General features: G+C 41.0%; 1 protein-coding gene across 2 annotated transcripts in view; it reads right to left on the reverse strand.

Annotated features, from left to right (window-relative positions):
• TTC39B (tetratricopeptide repeat domain 39B) overlaps window positions 1-25553 on the reverse strand; it is a 427267-nt gene that overhangs the window by 53717 nt on the left and 347997 nt on the right. For both annotated transcript variants that reach the window (XM_053702578.1, XM_053702579.1), the window contains one exon: window positions 24577-24738. In XM_053702578.1, the coding sequence (XP_053558553.1) occupies window positions 24577-24738 (162 nt within the window). The remainder of the gene's footprint in view (window positions 1-24576; window positions 24739-25553) is intronic.

A 25553-nucleotide genomic window follows, 5' to 3' on the forward strand; every position in this document is an offset into this window, starting at 1 on the left:
TTTACCAGAATAAACAACAAACAAGGAAGATGTTTGTCTGAAATCCTTTGTAGCCTCTAAATAGAATTTTAGAGCACGAACTACATCCAAATTGTGCAACAAACGTTCCTTCTTTGAAACTGGATTCGGACACAAAGAAGGCACGACTATCTCCTGGTTAATATTTTTGTTAGAAACAACTTTCGGAAGAAAACCAGGTTTAGTACGCAAAACCACCTTATCTGCATGGAACACCAGATAAGGAGGAGAACACTGCAGAGCAGATAACTCTGAAACTCTTCTAGCAGAAGAAATTGCAACCAAAAACAAAACTTTCCAAGATAATAACTTGATATCAACGGAATGTAGGGGTTCAAACGGAACCCCCTGAAGAACTGAAAGAACTAAATTAAGACTCCAAGGAGGAGTCAAAGGTTTGTAAACAGGCTTGATTCTAACCAGAGCCTGAACAAAAGCTTGAACATCTGGCACAGCCGCCAGCTTTTTGTGAAGTAAAACAGATAAAGCAGAAATCTGTCCCTTCAAAGAACTTGCAGATAATCCTTTCTCCAAACCTTCTTGAAGAAAGGATAGAATCTTAGGAATTTTTATCTTGTTCCATGGGAATCCTTTAGATTCACACCAACAGATATATTTTTTCCATATTTTATGGTAGATTTTTCTAGTTACAGGCTTTCTGGCCTGAACAAGAGTATCAATGACAGAATCTGAGAACCCTCGCTTTGATAAAATCAAGCGTTCAATCTCCAAGCAGTCAGTTGGAGTGAGGCCAGATTCGGATGTTCGAACGGACCTTGAACAAGAAGGTCCTGTCTCAAAGGTAGCTTCCATGGTGGAGCCGATGACATATTCACCAGATCTGCATACCAAGTCCTGCGTGGCCACGCAGGAGCTATCAAGATCACCGATACCCTCTCCTGTTTGATCCTGGCTACCAGCCTGGGAATGAGAGGAAACGGTGGGAACACATAAGCTAGGTTGAAGCTCCAAGGTGCTACTAGTGCATCCACTAGAGTCGCCTTGGGATCCCTGGATCTGGACCCGTAGCAAGGAACCTTGAAGTTCTGACGAGACGCCATCAGATCCATGTCTGGAATGCCCCACAATTGAATTATTTGGGCAAAGATTTCCGGATGGAGTTCCCACTCCCCCCGGATGAAATGTCTGACGACTCAGAAAATCCGCTTCCCAATTTTCCACTCCTGGGATGTGGATTGCAGACAAGTGGCAGGAGTGAGTCTCCGCCCATTGAATTATTTTGGTCACTTCTTCCATCGCCAGGGAACTCCTTGTTCCCCCCTGATGGTTGATATACGCCACAGTCGTCATGTTGTCTGATTGAAACCGTATGAATTTGGCCTTTGCTAGCTGAGGCCAAGCCTTGAGAGCATTGAATATCGCTCTCAGTTCCAGAATATTTATCGGGAGAAGAGATTCTTCCCGAGACCAAAGACCCTGAGCTTTCAGGGGTTCCCAGACCGCGCCCCAGCCCACCAGACTGGCGTCGGTCGTGACAATGACCCACTCTGGTCTGCGGAAGCTCATCCCTTGTGACAGGTTGTCCAGGGTCAGCCACCAACGGAGTGAATCTCTGGTCCTCTGATCTACTTGTATCGTCGGAGACAAGTCTGTATAATCCCCATTCCACTGACTGAGCATGCACAGTTGTAATGGTCTTAGATGAATTCGCGCAAAAGGAACTATGTCCATTGCCGCGACCATCAAACCTATTACTTCCATGCACTGCGCTATGGAAGGAAGAAGAACAGAATGAAGTACTTGACAAGAGCTTAGAAGTTTTGATTTTCTGGCCTCTGTCAGAAAAATCCTCATTTCTAAGGAGTCTATTATTGTTCCCAAGAAGGGAACTCTTGTTGACGGAGATAGAGAACTTTTTTCTACGTTCACTTTCCACCCGTGAGACCTGAGAAAGGCCAGGACAATGTCCGTATGAGCCTTTGCTTGTGGTAGAGACGACGCTTGAATCAGTATGTCGTCCAAGTAAGGTACTACTGCAATGCCCCTTGGTCTTAGCACCGCTAGAAGGGACCCTAGTACCTTTGTGAAAATTCTTGGAGCAGTGGCTAATCCGAATGGAAGTGCCACAAACTGGTAATGCTTGTCCAGAAAGGCGAACCTTAGGAACCGATGATGTTCCTTGTGGATAGGAATATGTAGATACGCATCCTTTAAATCCACCGTGGTCATGAATTGACCTTCCTGGATGGTAGGAAGAATTGTCCGAATGGTTTCCATTTTGAACGATGGAACCTTGAGAAATTTGTTTAGGATCTTGAGATCTAAGATTGGTCTGAATGTTCCCTCTTTTTTGGGAACTATGAACAGATTGGAGTAGAATCCCATCCCTTGTTCTCCTAATGGAACCGGATGAATCACTCCCATTTTTAACAGGTCTTCTACACAATGTAAGAATGCCTGTCTTTTTATGTGGTCTGAAGACAATTGAGACCTGTGGAACCTCCCCCTTGGGGGTAGCTCCTTGAATTCCAGAAGATAACCTTGGGAGACTATTTCTAGCGCCCAAGGATCCAGAACATCTCTTGCCCAAGCCTGAGCGAAGAGAGAAAGTCTGCCCCCCACCAGATCCGGTCCCGGATCGGGGGCCAACATCTCATGCTGTCTTGGTAGCAGTGGCAGGTTTCTTGGCCTGCTTACCTTTGTTCCAGCCTTGCATTGGCCTCCAGGCTGGCTTGGTTTGAGAAGTATTACCCTCTTGCTTAGAGGATGTAGAACTTGAGGCTGGTCCGTTTCTGCGAAAGGGACGAAAATTTGGTTTATTTTTAGCCTTAAAAGACCTATCCTGAGGAAGGGCGTGGCCCTTACCCCCAGTGATATCTGAAATAATCTCTTTCAAGTCAGGGCCAAACAGCGTTTTCCCCTTGAAAGGTATGTTAAGCAATTTGTTCTTGGAAGACGCATCCGCTGACCAAGATTTTAGCCAAAGCGCTCTGCGCGCCACAATAGCAAACCCTGAATTTTTCGCCGCTAATCTAGCTAATTGCAAAGTGGCGTCTAAAGTAAAAGAGTTAGCCAATTTAAGAGCGTGAACTCTGTCCATAATCTCCTCATAAGAAGAATCTTTATCGAGCGACTTTTCTAGTTCATCGAACCAGAAACACGCTGCTGTAGTGACAGGAACAATGCATGAAATTGGTTGTAGAAGGTAACCTTGCTGAACAAACATCTTTTTAAGCAAACCCTCTAATTTTTTATCCATAGGATCTTTGAAAGCACAACTATCTTCTATAGGGATAGTAGTGCGTTTGTTTAGAGTAGAAACCGCCCCCTCGACCTTGGGGACTGTCTGCCATAAGTCCTTTCTGGGGTCGACCATAGGAAACAATTTCTTAAATATAGGGGGAGGGACAAAAGGTATGCCGGGCCTTTCCCATTCTTTGTTTACAATGTCCGCCACCCGCTTGGGTATAGGAAAAGCTTCGGGGGCCCCGGGACCTCTAGGAACTTGTCCATCTTACATAATTTCTCTGGAATGACCAAATTGTCACAATCATCCAGAGTAGACAACACCTCCTTAAGCAGAGCGCGGAGATGTTCCAATTTAAATTTGAATGTAATCACATCAGGTTCAGCTTGTAGAGAAATTTTCCCTGAATCTGAAATTTCTCCCTCAGACAAAACCTCCCTGGCCCCCTCAGACTGGTGTAGGGGCATGTCAGAACCATTATCATCAGCGTCCTCATGCTCTTCAGTATTTTCTAAAACAGAGCAGTCGCGCTTTCGCTGATAAGTGGGCATTTTGGCTAAAATGTTTTTGATAGAATTATCCATTACAGCCGTTAATTGTTGCATAGTAAGGAGTATTGGCGCACTAGATGTACTAGGGGCCTCCTGTGTGGGCAAGACTGGCGTAGACGAAGGAGGGGATGATGCAGTACCATGCTTACTCCCCTCACTTGAGGAATCATCTTGGGCATCATTTTCTCTAAATTGTTTGTCACATACATCACATCTATTTAAATGAGAAGGAACCTTGGCTTCCTCACATACAGAACATAGTCTATCTGATAGTTCAGACATGTTAAACAGGCATAAACTTGATAACAAAGAACAAAAAACGTTTTAAAATAAAACCGTTACTGTCACTTTAAATTTTAAACTGAACACACTTTATTACTGAATATGTGAAAAAGTATGAAGGAATTGTTCAAAATTCACCAAAATTTCACCACAGTGTCTTAAAGCCTTAAAAGTATTGCACACCAAATTTGAAAGCTTTAACTCTTAAAATAACGGAACCGGAGCCGTTTTTATATTTAACCCCTATACAGTCCCTGGTATCTGCTTTGCTGAGACCCAACCAAGCCCAGAGGGGAATACGATACCAAATGACGCCTTCAGTAAGCTTTTTCTATGTATCTGAGCTCCTCACACATGCATCTGCATGCCTTGCTTCCCAAAAACAACTGCGCATTAGTGGCGCGAAAATGAGGCTCTGCCTATGATTAGAGAAGGCCCCCAGTGAAAAAGGTGTCCAATACAGTGCCTGCCGTTTCTTTAACATAATTCCCAAGAATAAAATAACTCCTCAAAGCTATAAACTATTAAAAATGCTTATAAATCAATCGTTTTAGCCCAGAAAAATGTCTACCAGTCTTTAAAGCCCTTGTGAAGCCCTTTATTCTTATTTAATAAAAATGGCTTACCGGATCCCATAGGGAAAATGACAGCTTCCAGCATTACCAAGTCTTGTTAGAAATGTGTCATACCTCAAGCAGCAAAAGTCTGCTCACTGTTTCCCCCAACTGAAGTTAATTCCTCTCAACAGTCCTGTGTGGAAACAGCCATCGATTTTAGTAACGGTTGCTAAAATCATTTTCCTCTTACAAACAGAAATCTTCATCTCTTTTCTGTTTCAGAGTAAATAGTACATACCAGCACTATTTTAAAATAACAAACTCTTGATTGAAGAATAAAAACTACATTTAAACACCAAAAAACTCTAAGCCATCTCCGTGGAGATGTTGCCTGTGCAACGGCAAAGAGAATGACTGGGGAAGGCGGAGCCTAGGAGGGATCATGTGACCAGCTTTGCTGGGCTCTTTGCCATTTCCTGTTGGGGAAGAGAATATCCCACAAGTAAGGATGACGCCGTGGACCGGACACACCTATGTTGGAGAAATTGAAATTATACCTAGCTTTTTATTGATCACTGGTTGACAGGTACAATTCTCACATTTAAAAAAAAAAAAAAAAAAAAAGTTTATTCAGCATCTATTTAAAAAAATAAATAAAAAAAAATCCCTGCAATATATTTTGAAATACTTTTTTTTTTTTTTTTTTAAAACATAATTTATACTTACCTGATAAATTAATTTCATGGTGGTGAGAGTCCACGATCCTTACTCTTGGGAATTCTCTTCTCTACCACTAGAAGGAAGCAAAGATTCCCAACCCCCAAGAACTCTATAAAACCCCTCCCACCTCAGACATACCTCAGTCTAACCTATAGCCAAGCAAGTGAGGTAAGAAAAATAAATAAGAGTCATAAAAGGAGCAGGGTAAAAAAGATGTGCTAAAGAAAAAAAACTAAAACCAGGAAAAAACAAAGGGTGGGGTCTCATTTACTCTCACCACCTGTATGAAAGAAAATTATCGGGTAAGTATAAATTATGTTTCCTTTTATACAGGTAGTGAGAGTCCATGAGACCCCAACCTTTGTTTTTTTCCTGGTGTTAGTTTTTTTTCTTTAGCACATCTTTTTTACCCTGCTCCTTTTATAAGCTCTTATTCCTTTTTCTTATCTCACTTGCTTGGAACCAATACCCAAGCTGTGGAGTCCACAGGTAATAACAAAAAGGGAGGGATTTAGAAACATCTTTTTTTACTGAGAAAATAAATCCACAACCCCAATAAGTTTTTATTTTTTTATTTTATATAATGCACTTAAAATAAGTAAATAGACAAAGTAATGAAACTGAGACACCTGTCTGAATAACCTTTCTACCAAAGGCTGCTTCAGAAGAAGCACAAGCATAAAAATGTTAGAATTTAGTAAAAGTATGCAGAGAAGACCAAGAAGCTGCCTTGCAAATTTGATCAACTGAAGCCTCATTCTTAAAAGCCCAAGAAATGGCAACTGAGCTCATAGAATTACAAGTAATCCGCTGCGGCGGAGGCTGACCTGCTTCCAAATAAGCTTTGGGAATTAAGTTTTAACCAAGAGGCTTAAGAAATAGCAAAGGCCTTCTGATATTTCACAGGGTCAGAAAAAAGAACAAACAAACTAGATGTTTGTCTAAAATCCTTACTAGCATTAACATAATATTTCAGAGAATGCAAATATCTTTCAGAAGCATTTTTAGGAGTAGGACACAAAGAAGGGACAACAATCTCTCTTCTAAAGTTGTGTGAAGAAACAACCTTAGGCAAAACAAATTCAGAGAAGGAGGTTTACAAGAAAGAGCAGGAAACTTAGAAACTCTTCTAGCAGAAGATATAGCAAAAAGAAACAACACTTTCCAAGAAAGAAGTTTAATGTCCAATTTATAAATAGGTTAAAAAGGAGGAGCATGCAAAAACCAAATATATGATTCAGATAGAGCATGCAACTTTAAGTAACTTTCTAATTTACTCCTATTATCAATTTTTCTTTGTTTTCTTGCTATCTTTATTTGAAAACGCAGGAATGAAAGCTTTGGAGCCGGCCTATTTTCAGTTCAGTACCCTGATAGGGCTTGCCGATTGGTGGCTACATGTAGGCATCCAATCAGCAAGTGCAACCCAGGTTCTCAACCTAAAATGGGCTGGCTCCAAAGCTTTTATTAAAGAAACCAAGAGAATGAAGAAAAAACAAAATTATGCTTACCTGATGATTTCCTTTTCTTCTGATGGAAAGAGTCCACAGCTGCATTCATTACTTCTGGGAAATAAGAATCTGGCCACCAGGAGGAGGCAAAGACAACCCAGCCAAAGGCTTTAATACTCTACCCACTCCCCTCATCCCCCAGTCATTCTGCCGAGAAACAAGGAACAGTATTATAAATATCAGGGTGCCAGAAGAATAAAGACGCCCCACATAAAATTACGGGTGGGGAGCTGTGGACTCTTTCCATCAGAAGAAAAGGAAATTATCAGGTAAGTATAATTTATGTTTTTCTTCCTAAATGGAAAGAGTCCACACTGCATTCATTACTTTTGGGAAAACAATACCTAAGCTATAGAGGACACTGAATGCCAAGACAGGAGGGTACAATAGGCGGCCCATACTGAGGGCACCAGGCCTGAACCTCTACCCAATAAAAAAAAATGCTTGGTCCGAAGCCGAGAAAATTTTAAGAGAAAAAGCCACAATGACACTGATTCACAGTTAGTCCAGAAGCCAAACTAGAGACCGCAAACGAACTCGACTGAGCCAACATTCCTCCAGGAGACACCGTCGCCCAACAAACGGTCCCCCACCGCTCATCTCCACAAATGAAAGATACACCAGCCGAAACTCCCAAGGGAGCAAGGCAAAGGAGAACCAAGGAAACCAAAAGGTCCCCTAATACAAAAAAGAACACCTCCACGAGTGAGCCCAGCTCACAGAGACCCAAAGGGGCCCAACCAGGGAAAGGAGGCCACGCCTATACCAAGTAAAACCCGGGATAAGACCGGGCAGAGAGACAGAACAGACGTCTCTCCAACATCCTGCAAGCACGGAATGCAACTGAAGAGGCAAAGTCCTCCCAGTGTCTAACCACAGAATACCAAAGCATTTGACCATGAAAAAGTGTGTAATACACCCAGGTAAAAAAAAACAAGTTTGAGAACACAGAGTCCATAACAGGATGACACAGAGGGTACTTGCGAGGAAGAAGAAGCAGTCAAGCAAGAAACAGACTGCAAAAGCAACCCCCAGACAGAGGGCACGCTCCAGGCAACCCAAGTCGCCGGACATACACACAGGTCGCTAAAAAGGGGAACACAAAACCTCAATCTAGGCCCCCCGAGAAGGATAGTATACCATCAGAACCCGAAGGAAGAGTAAACCCTCTACTAATCAATGGAGCAAGTTGAATGGAAATCTATACCCTAGCAGACTACGGTAACAGGATAGACTCAACAAAGCTCACACATCCAGAGGAGGCTGCGACCCGAACACAGTTCCTTAGACTGTTTGGCCATCCTGACCTGCAGACGCACACCCAGCTGGACCAACCCAGCCTCAGGGATCCAAGACAGGGGAACAAAAGAATCCCGAAACAGGTACAGGAACGAGCGTAAGGCCATCCCCACAGAGTACAAGTACAACCTGACTCTGAAAACAGACAACAAGGCTATAGACCTAAGGATCTATCAAATAAAGGTCCAACAAGTCTGCTTGGAGCCAGCAAAACCCCAGGGGGAACCAATCCCACCTTTCCGCCTCCCATCCAGGAGAAGCCCCAAGCAAGGACTATCTCCAGGAGGAGAATATCCCCTAAAGAAAAGGGATGATGCCGGAAGGGCAACAACTGTCCTCAAGGCCCGAAGTCACCAGCTAATGGGAAGAGAAATTCCTAACACAGATTCCTAGAAAAAGACCCCCTACAAGTAGCTTGCCAAGCAGAGGCACAGCCAACCCATTCGCCGGCAGAGCAGGGAATCCACGGGAACACTGGCAAGCTTACCAGGGGAATGCAACCCTAAGGCACACCAGAAATTGGACATCCAACGCCAGCAGCTGGGTATGAACCAACCACCCTTGAGGCTCAAGTCACATGGCTAACCACCAGATGATATGGGCTACTCTGTGGCAAAGAGTAAACAATACTCCATCCAATACTCCGTCCGGCCAATCATGACAAGGTTAGGTAGATGGAGCAAGGACATAGCGCAAGTTCCCACAACCGTGGAACACCCCGACGAGCCCTGAGATCCGAGATTCCAAAACCACCCAAGACTGGGTGAGGAAAAAGGCCAAATAAAGCTTCAGCAACCGGAAGTCTCAGGGAGAAAAACAGGTCCGGTTACTAAATAGTTCAGGCAAACCTTACCCTAGAACTAAACACCCCAACTGGCCAAAAATCCAGACACAAGGGTATGAATGCATATCCAGAGAATCCAGATAGCGAGAAGAACTCAAAAGCCCCGACCAAAGGAAGGAACCACCACTAGCTAAAGTCCAACGCTCAAAGGAGCAAGGCTAAAAGTCATATGAAGATACTTCTCAGAGCCTCAGGACAACCAAGGGATACCTCAAGGTCAAAAAAATCCTACTAGCTGGACTAGTCTCCCTATCACCTCTGCACAAGCAGAGGACACAAGGAAGAGAAAGGCACTAAGCCTACCCAGCTCTGGAAAACCCAGAGCTAAACAAATTCCCTGCAGGGAACAACCATCACCCGGAAACACAGATCCCTAAAAAGAGATCCACTCACCCGTAGACAATGTAAGATGACCCAAAGGTCTCTTATAACTCAGACAGACAGTACACGTCAAAGAGTAAGAGCTGCATCTAGATACACTATATAGTTTACGCGTACACCTGCAAGGTGTCAAGAGCTGCAACTGGTTTCAAACTGCAAACCATCCCCATGCTAGACAGCTATCCTGTACAAGCTGTTGGATCAAGCCCAAAAGGACAAATCCAGAGGCCTAAAAATGAAGACCAAACTGCTCAATTGCGGTAAGGGGCATTAAGCCCTCCAACTCTCCACCACATGGGGAGGAAAACCAAGTTTTGATGAAATCAGAAGTCAGATAGAGTGACGCAGCGGAAAACTCTCCTGCTCGGCCATCTATGACTGAAGGCTATAAGGACTGAAACAATCCTTCCCACCTCACGGACCCACAGGTCCTCTCGAATGCTTAGTTGAACATGAAAAACAATGATAACCTGAGCACTCTGCACTTCTACCAAACCAGCCGAGCAGAACAGTGCCATGTGTCTGAACAGCCGCAAGACGTAACAAACCCAACAGGACTAGCCTGCACCTAGGGTCTCAACCGGCAAGCTGCATAAATTCTCCCTCATAGGGGAAAAAACAGACATTTATAACATAGGACTAACATGTCCAAAACAACTTCCGAAGAAGTAATAAGAGTATCAATCCCAGAAGGTTTCCGAAGGAAACAAAAACAAATAAAAAACATCCCATTGGATATAAATAAAATATAAGGCAACCCGGAGGTTAACGCCCAAAAAGACACAGGCCTATCCGCAGGACCAGCCAAACGGAGCCTTATTTTTCAAAACTGGGAACGATTTCAAACAAATGACAATCAGGAGATAACTTCATCCCTACATGTCTAATGAGGAGTACCATTCGAATTAGCAAATTGAAAATCCCTGTATCTGGTAATGATAGGATCATTCAATAACTGAAAAACATGTCTGAGCAATACGCAAAGGCGCGCAATCCTGTAACGAAAGGCACAACACTCAGGGACAGTTACACCTGCGGGGAACTGTAGAGGCCCTCCCCAAGGCGGAAGGCCCGGGACAATAGGGCACAAGCACATTCTCAAATAAACATCTTGACTCTGCAGACGAACAATCGCCAACATTATGTGGAAGAGAAAACGTGCTGCAACCTCCGGGGGGGTGGAACACGCCACCCTGCATGGAGGAATCAGAAACTCTGTCACCCGCATGTGTAGAAGTATGAATTGGTAGGGAACTCGCCTCTCAGAGGACCCCCCCCCCCCGAGGCAGATGGCTCAGCAGTCCCTTGATTCCCTGAGCCCGAGGAACCAGGCGCTCTGAAATGGCATACGGAACAAAATTGGTTAACATGTGTCAACGAGGCCAATCCGGATTTGTCACCGGACACGGAATCTGAAATCAAAATAGTCTCAGTATCAGAATCCTCCGTAACGGAATCTGAAATAAGCACAGTCTCAGCATCAGAATCCTCCGTAACTGGATAGAGGATATTTAAATATGGACTAAAGTAGTAAAAACAAAAACGGCACCTGACACCCCCAATGGCTGGGGCACTCACCACCTCCTATGACCAGACCCCTGCGGACTAGAAAATTTCCTTTGCCACATGGTCAGGAATGCGGAAATGGAAAACGGAATGTAACCACGCCTGAACACAAGGTGAACCGTACAGTCCAAAAAAACGCACCCAACCAAAAGGCCGCGTCACTCCCAAAGGCCTCAATGTTCCAAACCACGAGCCCATAAACATCACACATAAGCAGGTTGAATCACATAACAAACATGATTATAAACTCCCCTGTTCAAAACATCCCCTCAGGAGATATTAACCCTTGATTCCAAGATACTACAAGAGACTCACTGAGACCCTTGTGATAAATTAGACCCGCAAGGTGGTAGCCTCTCGGGAAAACATTCAAATTACAGTACATTGATGAATAAAGTAAAATGAAACGATCTTACCGGAATCTACACCGTGGAACAGGAACACGGCCTTTCAAGTGTGACGTATAGTAGCATCTCCTTCGCCATGGACTTGAGAAAAGAGAGCAGGCAGCAGAGCGAAGTTCGACAATGCAGATTGCTAATCTGAGTCGGGATGGTTTCACAGAAAGACTCTCCTTGCATCTCCGGACTCTAACTTTCATCCAAGCCCTCACTGAGAGACAGGTCTACTTAAAACTCCTGTTCCATGCCAAAGAGTACTACCCTCCATAAGAGACAAAAAAACAAAAATTCTGACACTTCTCTGCCTACCTCCTGGGACAAAAGGCAAAGAATGACTGGGGGTTGAGGGGAGTGGGAGGAGTATTTAAGCCTTTTGGCTGGGGTGTCTTTGCTTCCTCCTGGTGGCCACGTTCTTATTTCCCATAAGTAATTAATGCAGCTGTGGACGCTTCCATTTAAGAAGAAAATTGATAATAGGAGTAAATTAGAAAGTTGCTTAAAATTGCATGCTCTATTAAAAGAAAAAATGTGGGTTTAGTATCCCATTTTTTAACTAGGTTAAGGTTCCATGGAGGAGAAGTAGGCTTGAAAACACGTTTAATACGAACCAAAGCCTGAACAAAGATTATTTCTGTTTAACAAAAAGAGCTGAAATACAGTGGGGCAAAAAAGCATTTAGTCAGCCACCAATTGTGCAAGTTCTCCCACTTAAGAAGATGAGAGAGGCCTGTAATTTTCATCATAGGTATACCTCAACTATGATAGACAAAATGTGGAAACAAATCCAGACATTCACATTGTCTGATTTGGAAAGAATTTATTTGCATATTATGGTGGAAAATAAGTATTTGGTCACCTACAAACAAGCAAGATTTCTGGCTCTCACAGACCTGTATCTTCTTCTTTAAGAAGCTCCTCTGTCCTCCACTCATTACCTGTATTAATGGCACCTGTTTGAACTTGTTATCAGTATAATAAAAGACACCTGTCCACAACCTCAAACAGTCACACTCCAAACTCCACTATGGTGAAGACCAAAGAGCTGTCGAAGGACACCAGAAACAAAATTGTAGACCTGCAACAGGCTGGGAAGACTGAATCTGCAATAGTCAAGCAGCTTGGTGTGAAGAAATCAACTGTGGGAGCAATAATTAGAAAATGGAAGACATACAAGACCACTGAATCTCCCTCGATCTGGGGCTCCACGCAAGATCTCACCCCGTGGGGTCAAAATGATCACAAGAACGGTGAGCAAACATCCCAGAACCACACGGGGGACCTAGTGAATGACCTGCAGAGAGCTGGCACCAACGTAAGAAAGGCTACCATCAGTAACACACTACACCGCCAGGGACTCAGATCCTGCAGTGCCAGACGTGTCCCCCTGCTTAAGCCAGTACATGTCCGGGTCCGTCTGAAGTATGCTAGAGAGCATTTGGATGATCCAGAAGCAGATTGGGAGAATGTCATATGGTCAGATGAAACCAAAGTAGAACTGTTTGGTAGAAACACAACTCGTCATGTTTGGAAGAGAGAGAATGCTGAGTTGCAACCAAAGAACACCATACTTACTGTGAAGCATGGGGGTGGCAACATCATGCTTTGGGGCTGTTTCTCTGCAAAGGGAACATGGCGACTGATCCGTGTACATGAAAGAATGAATGGGGCCATGTATCATGAGATTTTGAGTGCAAACCTCCTTCCATCAGCAAGGGCATTGAAGATGAAACGTGGCTGGGTCTTTCAGCATGACAATGATCCCAAACACACCACCCAGGCAACGAAGGAGTGGCTTCGTAAGAAGCATTTTAAGGTCCTGGAGTGGCCTAGCCAGTCTCCAGATCTCAACCCCATAGAAAACCTTTAGAGGGAGTTGAAAGTCTGTGTTGCGCAGCGACAGCCCCAAAACATCACTGCTCTAGAGGAGATCTGCATGCAGGAATGGGTCAACATACCAGCAACCTTGTGAAGACTTACAGAAAACATTTGACCTCTGTCATTGCCAACAAAGGATATATAACAAAGTATTGAGATGAACTTTTCATAGTGACCAAATACTTATTTTCCACCATAATTTGCAAATAAATTATTTCCAAATCAGACAATGTGATTGTCTGGATTTGTTTCCACATTTTGTCTCTCATAGTTGAGGTATACCTATGATGAAAATTACAGGCCTCTCTCAGCTGCGGAATCTGTTGGCGCTCTACAAATACCTGATAATAATAATAATAATAATAATCTTCTTAAGTGGGAGAACTTGCACAATTGGTGGCTGACTAAATACTTTTTTGCCCCACTGTATGCCTTTTCAGAGAACTGGCAGATAGATCCTTATCTAGACCAGTGATTTTTAACCTTTTTTTTGCCGTGGCACACTTTTTTACATTATAAAATCCTGTGGCACACCACCATCCCAAAATTTAAAAAAAATCACACATTGTAGCCTAATACAGCATATATATATATATACACATACACACAAACACACACATACTGTATGTATTGTGCTGTTATGCCATGCCTCCTACAAACTACCCTGCACTGGGAGTAAAAAACAAGCAAAGTTTAAAAAATATGTCACACTGTTGTCAGTCTGCCGTGGCACACCTGAGGATCTCTCACGGCACACTAGTGTGCCACGGCACACTGGTTGAAAAACACTGATCTAGACGATCCTGCAAAAAAGCAAAAAGTGCAGAATCCTAGGAATCCTGAAACACCAGGAAAAATCATGGTTTATACACCAAGAAATAAAGGCCTTCCAAACCTTGTGATAGATCTTCATAGTAACAGGTTTAGGAGCCTGAATCAGAGTTTCAATCAGAGAAACCCCTATGTCTCAGAACTATGTTCAATTTCCATGACATCAAGTTTTTGAGACTTGAGATTCGGATGGAAAAAAAGGACCTTGGGAGAGAAGGTGTGACCGCAGAGGAAGATGCCAAGGAGGGCAACTGGATATCTGAACCAGATCTGCATACCAAATTCCACAAGGCAAGCTAGGGCAATCAGGATTACAAACTAATTCTCTAGCCTTATCTTGGAAATAACTCTGGGAAGAAGAACCAGAGGTGGAAACAGATAAGCAGGCTGAAATGACCAAGGATCTACTAGAGTATCCACTACCAATGCCTGAGGATCCCTGGACCACGCAAAGTATCTAGGAAGTTTGTTGTTCAAATGAGAGGTCATCAGATCTATTTCTGGGAGACCACAAAGATCTACAATCTGATTTAACACATCCTGATATGTTGAGACTGACGACTGACAAAAGTCAGTCTTCCAATTGTTCACTCCTGGGATGTGAATTACAGAGACTAGACAAGAATTGGCTTCGGCCAAAGAGAAAATCTGAGACACCTCTATCATTGCCAGGGAACTGCCAAGTTCCCCCCTGATGGTTGATATATAAGCTACTGCTATAACATTGTCTGTCTGAAAACAGAAACGAGACTCTGTTTTCAACATAGGCCAAACTTGAAGTGCCCTGAAAATTGCAAAGAGTTCTAGAACATTGATTGGTAACCTTGCCTTCCGAGGACTGGGATCCAAAAATAGTTTTTTTTTTTGGGACAGCTGAGCATATTCCCTGCAACATTGATGCAGCATACAAAGCTTAAGAGGCCTTGTGAAATAGTGCAAAAGGAATTGCATCTGAGGTTGCAATCATGAGACCTAGTAATTCCATACACAGAGCCACTGAAGGAATCGAGAGAGACTGGAGGTTTAGACAAGCGGACACCAATCTTAACCATCTCTGCTCTGTTAGAGAAAGACTCATGGATACTGAGTATATTTGGAAACCCAAGAAAGTTACCTTACTCCAACCATGCTTTTGAAGAAAAAGTTGAGAGTTGGTTGGTGTGAGATTCTGCTAAAGGAAAAGAGAGCTTGAACCAAGATATCGTCCATGTAAGAAAACACTGCAATATCCTGAGTTCTGATCACAGACACAATGACACCCAGAACCTTTGTAAATATTGGACCTGTAACCAGACCAAATGGTAGACCAACAAACTGAAAATGCATGTCCAGAAATAAAAACCTCAGAAACTGGTAATGTTCCCTGTGTATTGTAACATGAAGGTAAGCATCCTTTAAATCATATTGTGGACATTAACTGACCTAGCTAAACAAAAGGCAGAATAGTCCTGATAGTTTCCATACAGAAAGATGGAATACTTACAAATTTGTTCAAAGCCTTTAGATCCAGAACTGGTCTGAAAGTGCCTTCCTTCTTTGGAACAATGAAGAGTTTGAATAAAATCCCATACTCTGTTCCTGCAAATGAACTGGAACAATCACTCCCATATCTTCTAGATATGAGACAGATTGAAGAAAAGATTGAGTTTTGCAGGATTTCTTGGAACATTGGACAGAAATAGGCTTAATCTGCCCCCTATCAGAACTTCTGGATTGGGGTCCACACCTTTATGTGGTTTTGGAAGTAGGGATAGATTTCTTACCCTGCTTTGACTTGTTCCAGTTAGCATTAGGTCTCAAGACTGAACCAAAGGAACCTTGCTTCTGAGCAGGAGTCAGTTTTCTGTTCCTTAATCTGATGAAATGAACGAAAATCATTGGAAGCTTTGTATCTCCCTTTAGACTTTGTCTTGAAGAAGAAAAGCCCCTTTATCTCCAGTAATATTTCAAATAAATAGAATCTATATCAGAACCAAATAACTTCTTTATTTATATCTTATTTTTCAAGGCTCTGGCTTGACAGTTCCAGCTTTGTAACCCTCATTGAAATATAACTTAAGGTAGAAGGCTTTCTTTAGTAGTAAAACATGGAGCTATGGGCTTTCTTTAGAAGTAAAACATGGAGAGCTTGTCTAGCCTGCAGAATCCTTTGAGTTATCTGAGGGTTAGTTACTAACATTTTGTTCTGTTGCTCTATATTACCAAGGTTTGATAGTAGTCTCTTGTATTCAGATGTGGCATTTTTCCAGAAAAATCCCTTTTTGTTTAAGATGTTCTCCCCGAATTACCACCTTGTAAGCATCCAAAACTACTGACGGGGTTGTCGATGTGTTAAAGTTATACTGGAAGTACTCTTGGATAGCAAGAGTCATTTTATTTATTTTTAACTACCAGGTTGATCAGTAAAGACTCATCAAATCGCCACTGGAACACAGATAACGGCAAAGTGGGCCAGTTCAATTCCATTTCCACAACAGAGTTTCTAGATGATAGTTGTTGTGTCCTTCAAACATCGATCAGGGAAAAATCCTGCAAACAAGAAGCAATCCCTTTAAGGGAAGATTTAGAGAGTGAGCTACATTTGTGAGAACAACATGAGCTACATTTGTGAGAACAGTGAAAGTCTAGAGCTACATTGCAATCCCCTTCAAAAATGATTGCATCTTTCTGTCCAATAACATTCAAAAAAATGCAAATTGATGGGGGCATAGGCATTGACTAGAGTATATAGGTAAAGGTTATATAGAAGACCAATTAAAAACATAATTTATGTAAGAACTTACCTGATAAATTCATTTATTTCATATTAGTAAGAGTCCATGAGCTAGTGACGTATGGGATATACATTCCTACCAGGAGGGGCAAAGTTTCCCAAACCTCAAAATGCCTATAAATACACCCCTCACCACACCCACAAATCAGTTTAACGAATAGCCAAGAAGTGGGGTGATAAAAAAAAGTGCGAAAGCATATAAAATAAGGAATTGGAATAGTTGTGCTTTATACAAAAAAATCATAACCACCACAAAAAGGGTGGGCCTCATGGACTCTTGCTAATATGAAAGAAATGAATTTATCAGGTAAGTTCTTACATAAATTATGTTTTCTTTCATGTAATTAGCAAGAGTCCATGAGCTAGTGACGTATGGGATAATGACTACCCAAGATGTGGATCTTTCCACGCAAGAGTCACTAGAGAGGGAGGGATAAAATAAAGACAGCCAATTCCTACTAAAAATAATCCACACCCAAAATAAAGTTTAATGAAAACATAAGCAGAAGATTCAAACTGAAACCGCTGCCTGAAGTACTTTTCTACCAAAAACTGCTTCAGAAGAAGAAAACACATCAAAATGGTAGAATTTAGTAAAAGTATGCAAAGAGGACCAAGTTGCTGCTTTGCAAATCTGATCAACCGAAGCCTCATTCCTAAACGCCCAGGAAGTAGAAACTGACATAGTAGAATGAGCTGTAATCCTTTGAGGCGGAGTTTTACCCGACTCGACATAAGCATGGTGAATTAAGGATTTCAACCAAGATGCCAAAGAAATGGCAGAAGCTTTCTGACCTTTTCTAGAACCGGAAAAGATGACAAATAGACTAGAAGTCTTTCGGAAAGACTTAGTAGCTTCAACATAATATTTCAAAGCTCTAACAACATCCAAAGAATGCAACGATTTCTCCTTAGAATTCTTAGGATTAGGACATAATGAAGGAACCACAATTTCTCTACTAATGTCGTTGGAATTCACAACCTTAGGTAAAAATTCAAAAAGAAGTTCGCAACACCGCCTTATCCTGATGAAAAATCAGAAAAGGAGACTCACAAGAAAGAGCAGATTAGGATTAGGACATAATGAAGGAACCACAATTTCTCTACTAATGTTGTTGGAATTCACAACCTTAGGTAAAAATTCAAAAGAAGTCCGCCTTATCCTGATGAAAAATCAGAAAAGGAGACTCACAAGAAAGAGCAGATAATTCAGAGACTCTTCTGGCAGAAGAGATGGCCAAAAGGAACAAAACTTTCCAAGAAAGTAATTTAATGTCCAATGAATGCATGGGTTCAAAAGGAGGAGCTTGAAGAGCCCCCAGAACCAAATTCAAACACCAAGGAGGAGAAATAGACTTAATGACAGGTTTTATACGAACCAAAGCTTGTACAAAACAATGAATATCAGGAAGATTAGCAATCTTTCTGTGAAAAAGAACAGAAAGAGCAGAGATTTGTCCTTTCAAGGAACTTGCGGACAAACCTTTATCTAAACCATCCTGAAGAAACTGTAAAATTCTCGGAATTTTAAAAGAATGCCAGGAAAAATGATGAGAAAGACACCAAGAAATATAAGTCTTCCAGACTCTATAATATATCTCTCTAGATACAGATTTACGAGCCTGTAACATAGTATTAATCACAGAGTCAGAGAAACCTCTTTGACCAAGAATCAAGCGTTCAATCTCCATACCTTTAAATTTAAGGATTTGAGATCCTGATGGAAGAAAGGACCTTGCGACAGAAGGTCTGGTCTTAACGGAAGAGTCCACGGCTGGCAAGAGGCCATCCGGACAAGATCCGCATACCAAAACCTGTGAGGCCATGCTGGAGCTACCAGCAGAACAAACGAGCATTCCTTCAGAATCTTGGAGATTACTCTTGGAAGAAGAACTAGAGGCGGAAAGAGATAGGCAGGATGATACTTCCAAGGAAGTGATAATGCATCCACTGCCTCCGCCTGAGGATCCCGGGATCTGGACAGATACCTGGGAAGTTTCTTGTTTAGATGAGAAGCCATCAGATCTATTTCTGGGAGTTCCCACATTTGAACAATCTGAAGAAATACCTCTGGGTGAAGAGACCATTCGCCCGGATGCAACGTTTGGCGACTGAGATAATCCGCTTCCCAATTGTCTATACCTGGGATATGAACCGCAGAGATTAGACAGGAGCTGGATTCCACCCAAACCAGAATTCGAGATACTTCTTTCATAGCCAGAGGACTGTGAGTCCCTCCTTGATGATTGATGTATGCCACAGTTGTGACATTGTCTGTCTGAAAACAAATGAACGATTCTCTCTTCAGAAGAGGCCAAGACTGAAGAGCTCTGAAAATTGCACGGAGTTCCAAAATATTGATCGGTAATCTCACCTCCTGAGATTCCCAAACCCCTTGTGCCGTCAGAGACCCCCACACAGCTGTAAGACTTGCATCTGTTGAGATTATAGTCCAGGTCGGAAGAACAAAAGAAGCCCCCTGAATTAAACGATGGTGATCTGTCCACCACGTCAGAGAATGTCGTACAATCGGTTTTAAAGATATTAATTGAGATATCTTTGTGTAATCCCTGCACCATTGGTTCAGCATACAGAGCTGAAGAGGTCGCATGTGAAAACGAGCAAAGGGGATCGCGTCCGATGCAGCAGTCATAAGACCTAGAATTTCCATGCATAAGGCTACCGAAGGGAATGATTGTGACTGAAGGTTTCGACAAGCTGAAATCAATTTTAGACGTCTCTTGTCTGTCAAAGACAGAGTCATGGACACTGAATCTATCTGGAAACCCAAAAAGGTTACCCTTGTCTGAGGAATCAATGAACTTTTTAGTGAATTGATCCTCCAACCATGATCTTGAAGAAACAACACAAGTCGATTTGTATGAGATTCTGCTAAATGTGAAGACTGAGCAAGTACCAAGATATCGTCCAAATAAGGAAATACCACAATACCCTGTTCTCTGATTACAGACAGAAGGGCACCGAGAACCTTTGTAAAAATTCTTGGAGCTGTAGCTAGGCCAAACGGCAGAGCCACAAACTGGTAATGCTTGTCCAGGAAAGAGAATCTCAGGAACTGATAGTGAGCTGGATGAATCGGAATATGCAGATATGCATCCTGTAAATCTATTGTAGACATATAATGCCCTTGCTGAACAAAAGGCAAGATAGTCCTTACAGTTACCATTTTGAATGTTGGTATCGTTACATAACGATTCAATATTTTTAGATCCAGAACTGGTCTGAAGGAATTCTCCTTCTTTGGTACAATGAAGAGATTCGAATAAAACCCCAGCCCCTGTTCCAAAACTGGAACTGGCATAATTACTCCAGCCAACTCTAGATCTGAAAAACATTTCAGAAATGCTTGAGCTTTCACTGGGTTTACTGGGACACGGGAAAGAAAAAATCTCTTTGCAGGAGGTCTTATCTTGAAACCAATTCTGTACCCTTCTGAAACAATGTTCTGAATCCAAAGATTGTGAACAGAATTGATCCAAATTTCTTTGAAAAAACGCAATCTGCCCCCTACCAGCTGAGCTGGAATGAGGGCCGCACCTTCATGTGGACTTAGAAGCTGGCTTTGCTTTTCTAGAAGGCTTGGATTTATTCCAGACTGGAGATGGTTTCCAAACTGAAACTGCTCCTGAGGATGAAGGATCAGGCTTTTGTTCTTTGTTGAAACGAAAGGAACGAAAATGATTATTAGCCCTGTTTTTACCTTTAGATTTTTTATCCTGTGGTAAAAAAGATCCTTTCCCACCAGTAACAGTTGAGATAATAGAATCCAACTGAGAACCAAATAATTTATTACCCTGGAAAGAAAGGGAAAGTAGAGTCGATTTAGAAGACATATCAGCATTCCAAGTTTTAAGCCATAAAGCTCTTCTAGCTAAAATAGCTAGAGACATAAACCTGACATCAACTCTGATAATATCAAAAATGGCATCACAGATAAAATTATTAGCATGTTGAAGAAGAATAATAATATTATGAGAATCATGATCTGTTACTTGTTGCGCTAAAGTTTCCAACCAAAAAGTTGAAGCTGCAGCAACATCAACCAATGATATAGCAGGTCTAAGAAGATTACCTGAACACAGATAAGCTTTTCTTAGAAAGGATTCAATTTTCCTATCTAAAGGATCCTTAAAGGAAGTACCATCTGCCGTAGGAATAGTAGTACGTATAGCAAGGGTAGAAATAGCCCCATCAACTTTAGGGATTTTGTCCCAAAACTCTAATCTGTCGGACGGCACAGGATATAATTGCTTAAAACGTTTAGAGGGAGTAAATGAATTACCCAAATTATTCCATTCTCTGGAAATTACTTCAGAAATAGCACCAGGAACAGGAAAAACTTCTGGAATAACCACAGGAGATTTAAAGACCTTGTCTAAACGTTTAGATTTAGTATCAAGAGGACCAGAATCCTCAATTTCTAAAGCAATTAAAACTTCTTTAAGTAAAGAACGAATAAATTCAATTTTAAATAAATATGAAGATTTATCAGCATCAACCTCTGAGACAGAATCCTCTGAACCAGAAGAATCATTAGAATCAGAATGATGATGTTCATTTAAAAATTCATCTGGATAACGAGAAGTTTTAAAAGATTTTTTGTGTTTACTAGAAGGAGGAATAACAGACATAGCCTTCTTAATGGATTCAGAAACAAAATCTCTTATGTTATCAGGAACACTCTGAACATTAGATGTTGTTGGAACTGCAACAGGTAATGGTACTTTACTAAAGGAAATATTATCTGCATTAACAAGTTTGTCATGACATTTAATACAAACAACAGCTGGAGGAACAGCTACCAAAAGTTTACAGCAGATACACTTAGCTTTGGTAGTTCCAGCACCAGACAGCTATTTTCCTGAAGTATCTTCTGACTCAGATGCAACGTGAGACATCTTGCAATATGTAAGAGAAAAAACAACATATAAAGCAAAATTGATCAAATTCCTTAAATGACAGTTTCAGGAATGGGAAAAAATGCCAAAGAACAAGCTTCTAGCAACCAGAAGCAATGAAAAATGAGACTTAAATAATGTGGAGACAAAAGCGACGCCCCTATTTTTGCTTTTGGCGCAAAAATGACGCCACATCCGGAACGCCAACATTTTTGGCGCAAAAGAACGTCAAAAAATGACGCAACTTCCGGCAACACGTATGACGCCGGAAACAGAAAAGATTTTTTGCGCCAAAAAAGTCCGCGCCAAGAATGACGCAATAAAATGAAGCATTTTCAGCCCACAAGGAAAAAGTCAAATTTTTAAGGTAAAAAATGATTGATTCAAATGCATTATCCCAAATATGAAACTGACTGTCTGAAAAAAAGGAATGTTGAACATTCTGAGTCAAGGCAAATAAATGTTTGAATACATATATTTAGAACTTTAAAAAAGTGCCCAACCATAGCTTTAGAGTGTCACAGAAAATAAGACTTACTTACCCCAGGACACTCATCTACATGTTTGTAGAAAGCCAAACCAGTACTGAAACGAAAATCAGCAGAGGTAATGGTATATATATATATATATATATATATATAAGAGTATATCGTCGATCTGAAAAGGGAGGTAAGAGATGAATCTCTACGACCGATAACAGAGAACCTATGAAATAGACCCCGTAGAAGGAGATCATTGAATTCAAACAGGCAATACTCTCTTCACATCCCTCTGACATTCACTGCACGCTGAGAGGAAAACCGGGCTACAACCTGCTGCGAAGCGCATATCAACGTAGAATCTAGCACAAACTTACTTCACCACCTCCATAGGAGGCAAAGTTTGTAAAACTGATTTGTGGGTGTGGTGAGGGGTGTATTTATAGGCATTTTGAGGTTTGGGAAACTTTGCCCCTGCTGGTAGGAATGTATATCCCATACGTCACTAGCTCATGGACTCTTGCTAATTACATGAAAGAAATCAAAATCCTACCCGCCTTGTCCACCTTCTGACACTGTAATTGAAAGGGAAGTCTCTTATGTAATAGGATGTCCATACCATTACGTTTGGCCGCATGCAAATAAAAAAAACTCTTGAATAAACATTAGAAGAGCAGCGGGGAGCAGAGAGGCAGCAGATGTGTCCCTATTGTGTTTTCTAAACCAATGCAATGCTATAGATCCCTTGACGTTTTGTGTTATGAGTTTAATCGGGTACAGAGCCAGTGTGATACTAAATTTTCAATTCATATTTTTGTTACATATTTTTATCTTATACTTTATTATGTCTTTCTAAGCATAACTTGTTTTTATAGATGCATTTTATGAATTATTTTTATTCGTATGAATCACCCAACGTAATATAACTTTTTACAATATGTATAACTTTATGTAGATCTGTGTTTGTTTCTTTGATATCCTCACATTTTTCAGACAGCACACAACAAGACCTATTTCTTCTACTTTATTAATTTTCCCATTTTTGATTATTTTAACTTTTTTATTATTATTTTAATGTTATTTTTATGGAGTTCTAATAATGTTAAAGGGACACTCAAGTCAAAATAAAGTTATATGATTCAGAAAGAGCTTGGCAGTTTTAAGGCACTTTGCAATTTACTTCAATTATCAAATTTTGCACAGCCTTTTTATAGTCGCAATTTCTGGCAACAAAGTCCTACTGAGCATGTGCACAAGCTTACATGGTATACGTATACTTATCTGTGAATGGCTAATGTCTGTCACATGATACATAAGGCCAGAAAATATGGGGGGGGGGGATTGGCGGACAAAAAAAATAATCAACTGCTTATTTGAAATTCAGAGCAAGTACAATTGCATTGTCTTTTTATTATGTACTTGTAATTCTTCTGCATTGAGTGGTTCTTTAAGTAGATACAAGGTACATACTAAGAGGTACTCATATATACATATGTTTTGATGTATATAGATTTGTATCTAAAATTAAAAAGGTGCGATAATGCTGCACTACAAATCCTAATATCCAGCATTGAGATACCGCAAGTGATATTGGACTAAGGTCCATTATTTTGAAACTGGAAGTGACATAAAAACACTGTGAAAGGAGCCCATTCCCTGAAATTTTTTAAACAAAGACTCAAGTCCTATTTGTTCATACAAGATTAAAATCTCTCATTTCAAATCCTCTTATGTAAACGTACTGTGTGTAAAGCGCAATCAAGAGAACATATATAGGTTTTTATTATTATAACCCGGACGTGATGTCTTGGTGTCAGAAATGAACACTATTTAAACCTTCCATGGATAACAGACAGTCAGTCTTAAAAAAAGGCTCTTACTGGGCTGTAACTCAGACATCATCTGACTGTATATCTCAGTGCAATCCTATCTTTTCATACTAAATCTGGTAAGTGCTTTATGTTAGTTTTGCTGGGATGCTATTATTCTTCTATGGAGAAAACTACAGTTTTTTGTATTTCTACGTTGGGTATCTGCCATATATTCATCTATTTGTTTGGATAAAACAAATCCATCTAGGACTCCTAGTGCAAGTTGGAATATTTTGTAGTATCTTTTTTTTTTACTGATGTTTATATAAATGTGATACATCACACATCACATTTTAAGGGATAAGGAATATATTCTTAGGAGTTTTGGCACTTCTGAGCACTATTCTATTCAGTTCTGGAGATTCACATTAGGAATAAGTCTGTCTTAAAAAATATAGGCTTTTTAAGCATTGGTTACAAAGTAGTTATGAAACTGTTGTTTTTTTGTAAATTAGAAATAGGAGGTTTAAGACTGTTATAGACCGTTTACCTTAGACCACTTGCTTTCCTTGCAAAGGAGATCTGCATAACGATATGCTTGGAGCCAGTCTTGCTGGAAGGAATAACACCACATCAGTTCCCAATAGCACAGATGATGGATTTGTTTCCACTCCTGCTGGGCCACAATGCATTGTTGGAAGGTCATCTCAGCCTATCATACAAACAGAGAGAGAATTGTGAGCCATTTAAAGAAACTTGGTTCAGAAACATCACCATACCCTATTTCAACTTTAAATATATTATCTAATTTGTAACCTACTGCATTTTTTACTTTGGGAGCAACTAAAGAATTAGAGTTATAGGTTTGGGTTACAATAGCAGAAAGGTGGAGAGATAGGCAATTAAGACTGCAAAGAATGCAGTTTAATATTAATTGAATAGTTTAAAGCCATATGGATTGAATATCGAGATGGATTTCCAATAAATATTTTAAGAGTTTGTAATACAAGGTTCATATAAAACAAAGTGTTATTTAAATTAAAATGGTTCACATATATTGCATTTCATTTTGGGGTGAATATATATGTGTGTCCCTCTCTCCCTAATATACAGATACACACATTACTAAAAGTTGCTTAAAATCCAGCACATAGTCAATCTTCATAGACAAACAATGGCAGTACAATAAATTGCACTGAAGAGTTCAGTGACTTTAAACGTAGCACTGTCATTGGATGCCACCTTTGTCACAAGTCAGTTTGTGAAATTTCAACCTAACTAGATCTGCCCCAGTCAACTGTAAGTGCTATTATTGTTAAGTGGAAGCACCTAGGAGCAACAGCAGCCCAGTCATGAAGTGATAGACCATGTAAACTTATAGAGCAGGGCTGCAGAAGGGCGTAGCAAATAAGAATAATCTGTTGCATAACTCATTAAAAAGTTCCAAACATCAGCACAAATGGATTTCCATGACTGAGCAGCTTTACGCAAGCATGCACAATGCCAAGCGTTGGCTGGACTGCTGCA

This window comes from Bombina bombina, chromosome 2 (assembly GCF_027579735.1).
Source record: "Bombina bombina isolate aBomBom1 chromosome 2, aBomBom1.pri, whole genome shotgun sequence".
Lineage (NCBI taxonomy): Eukaryota > Metazoa > Chordata > Amphibia > Anura > Bombinatoridae > Bombina > Bombina bombina.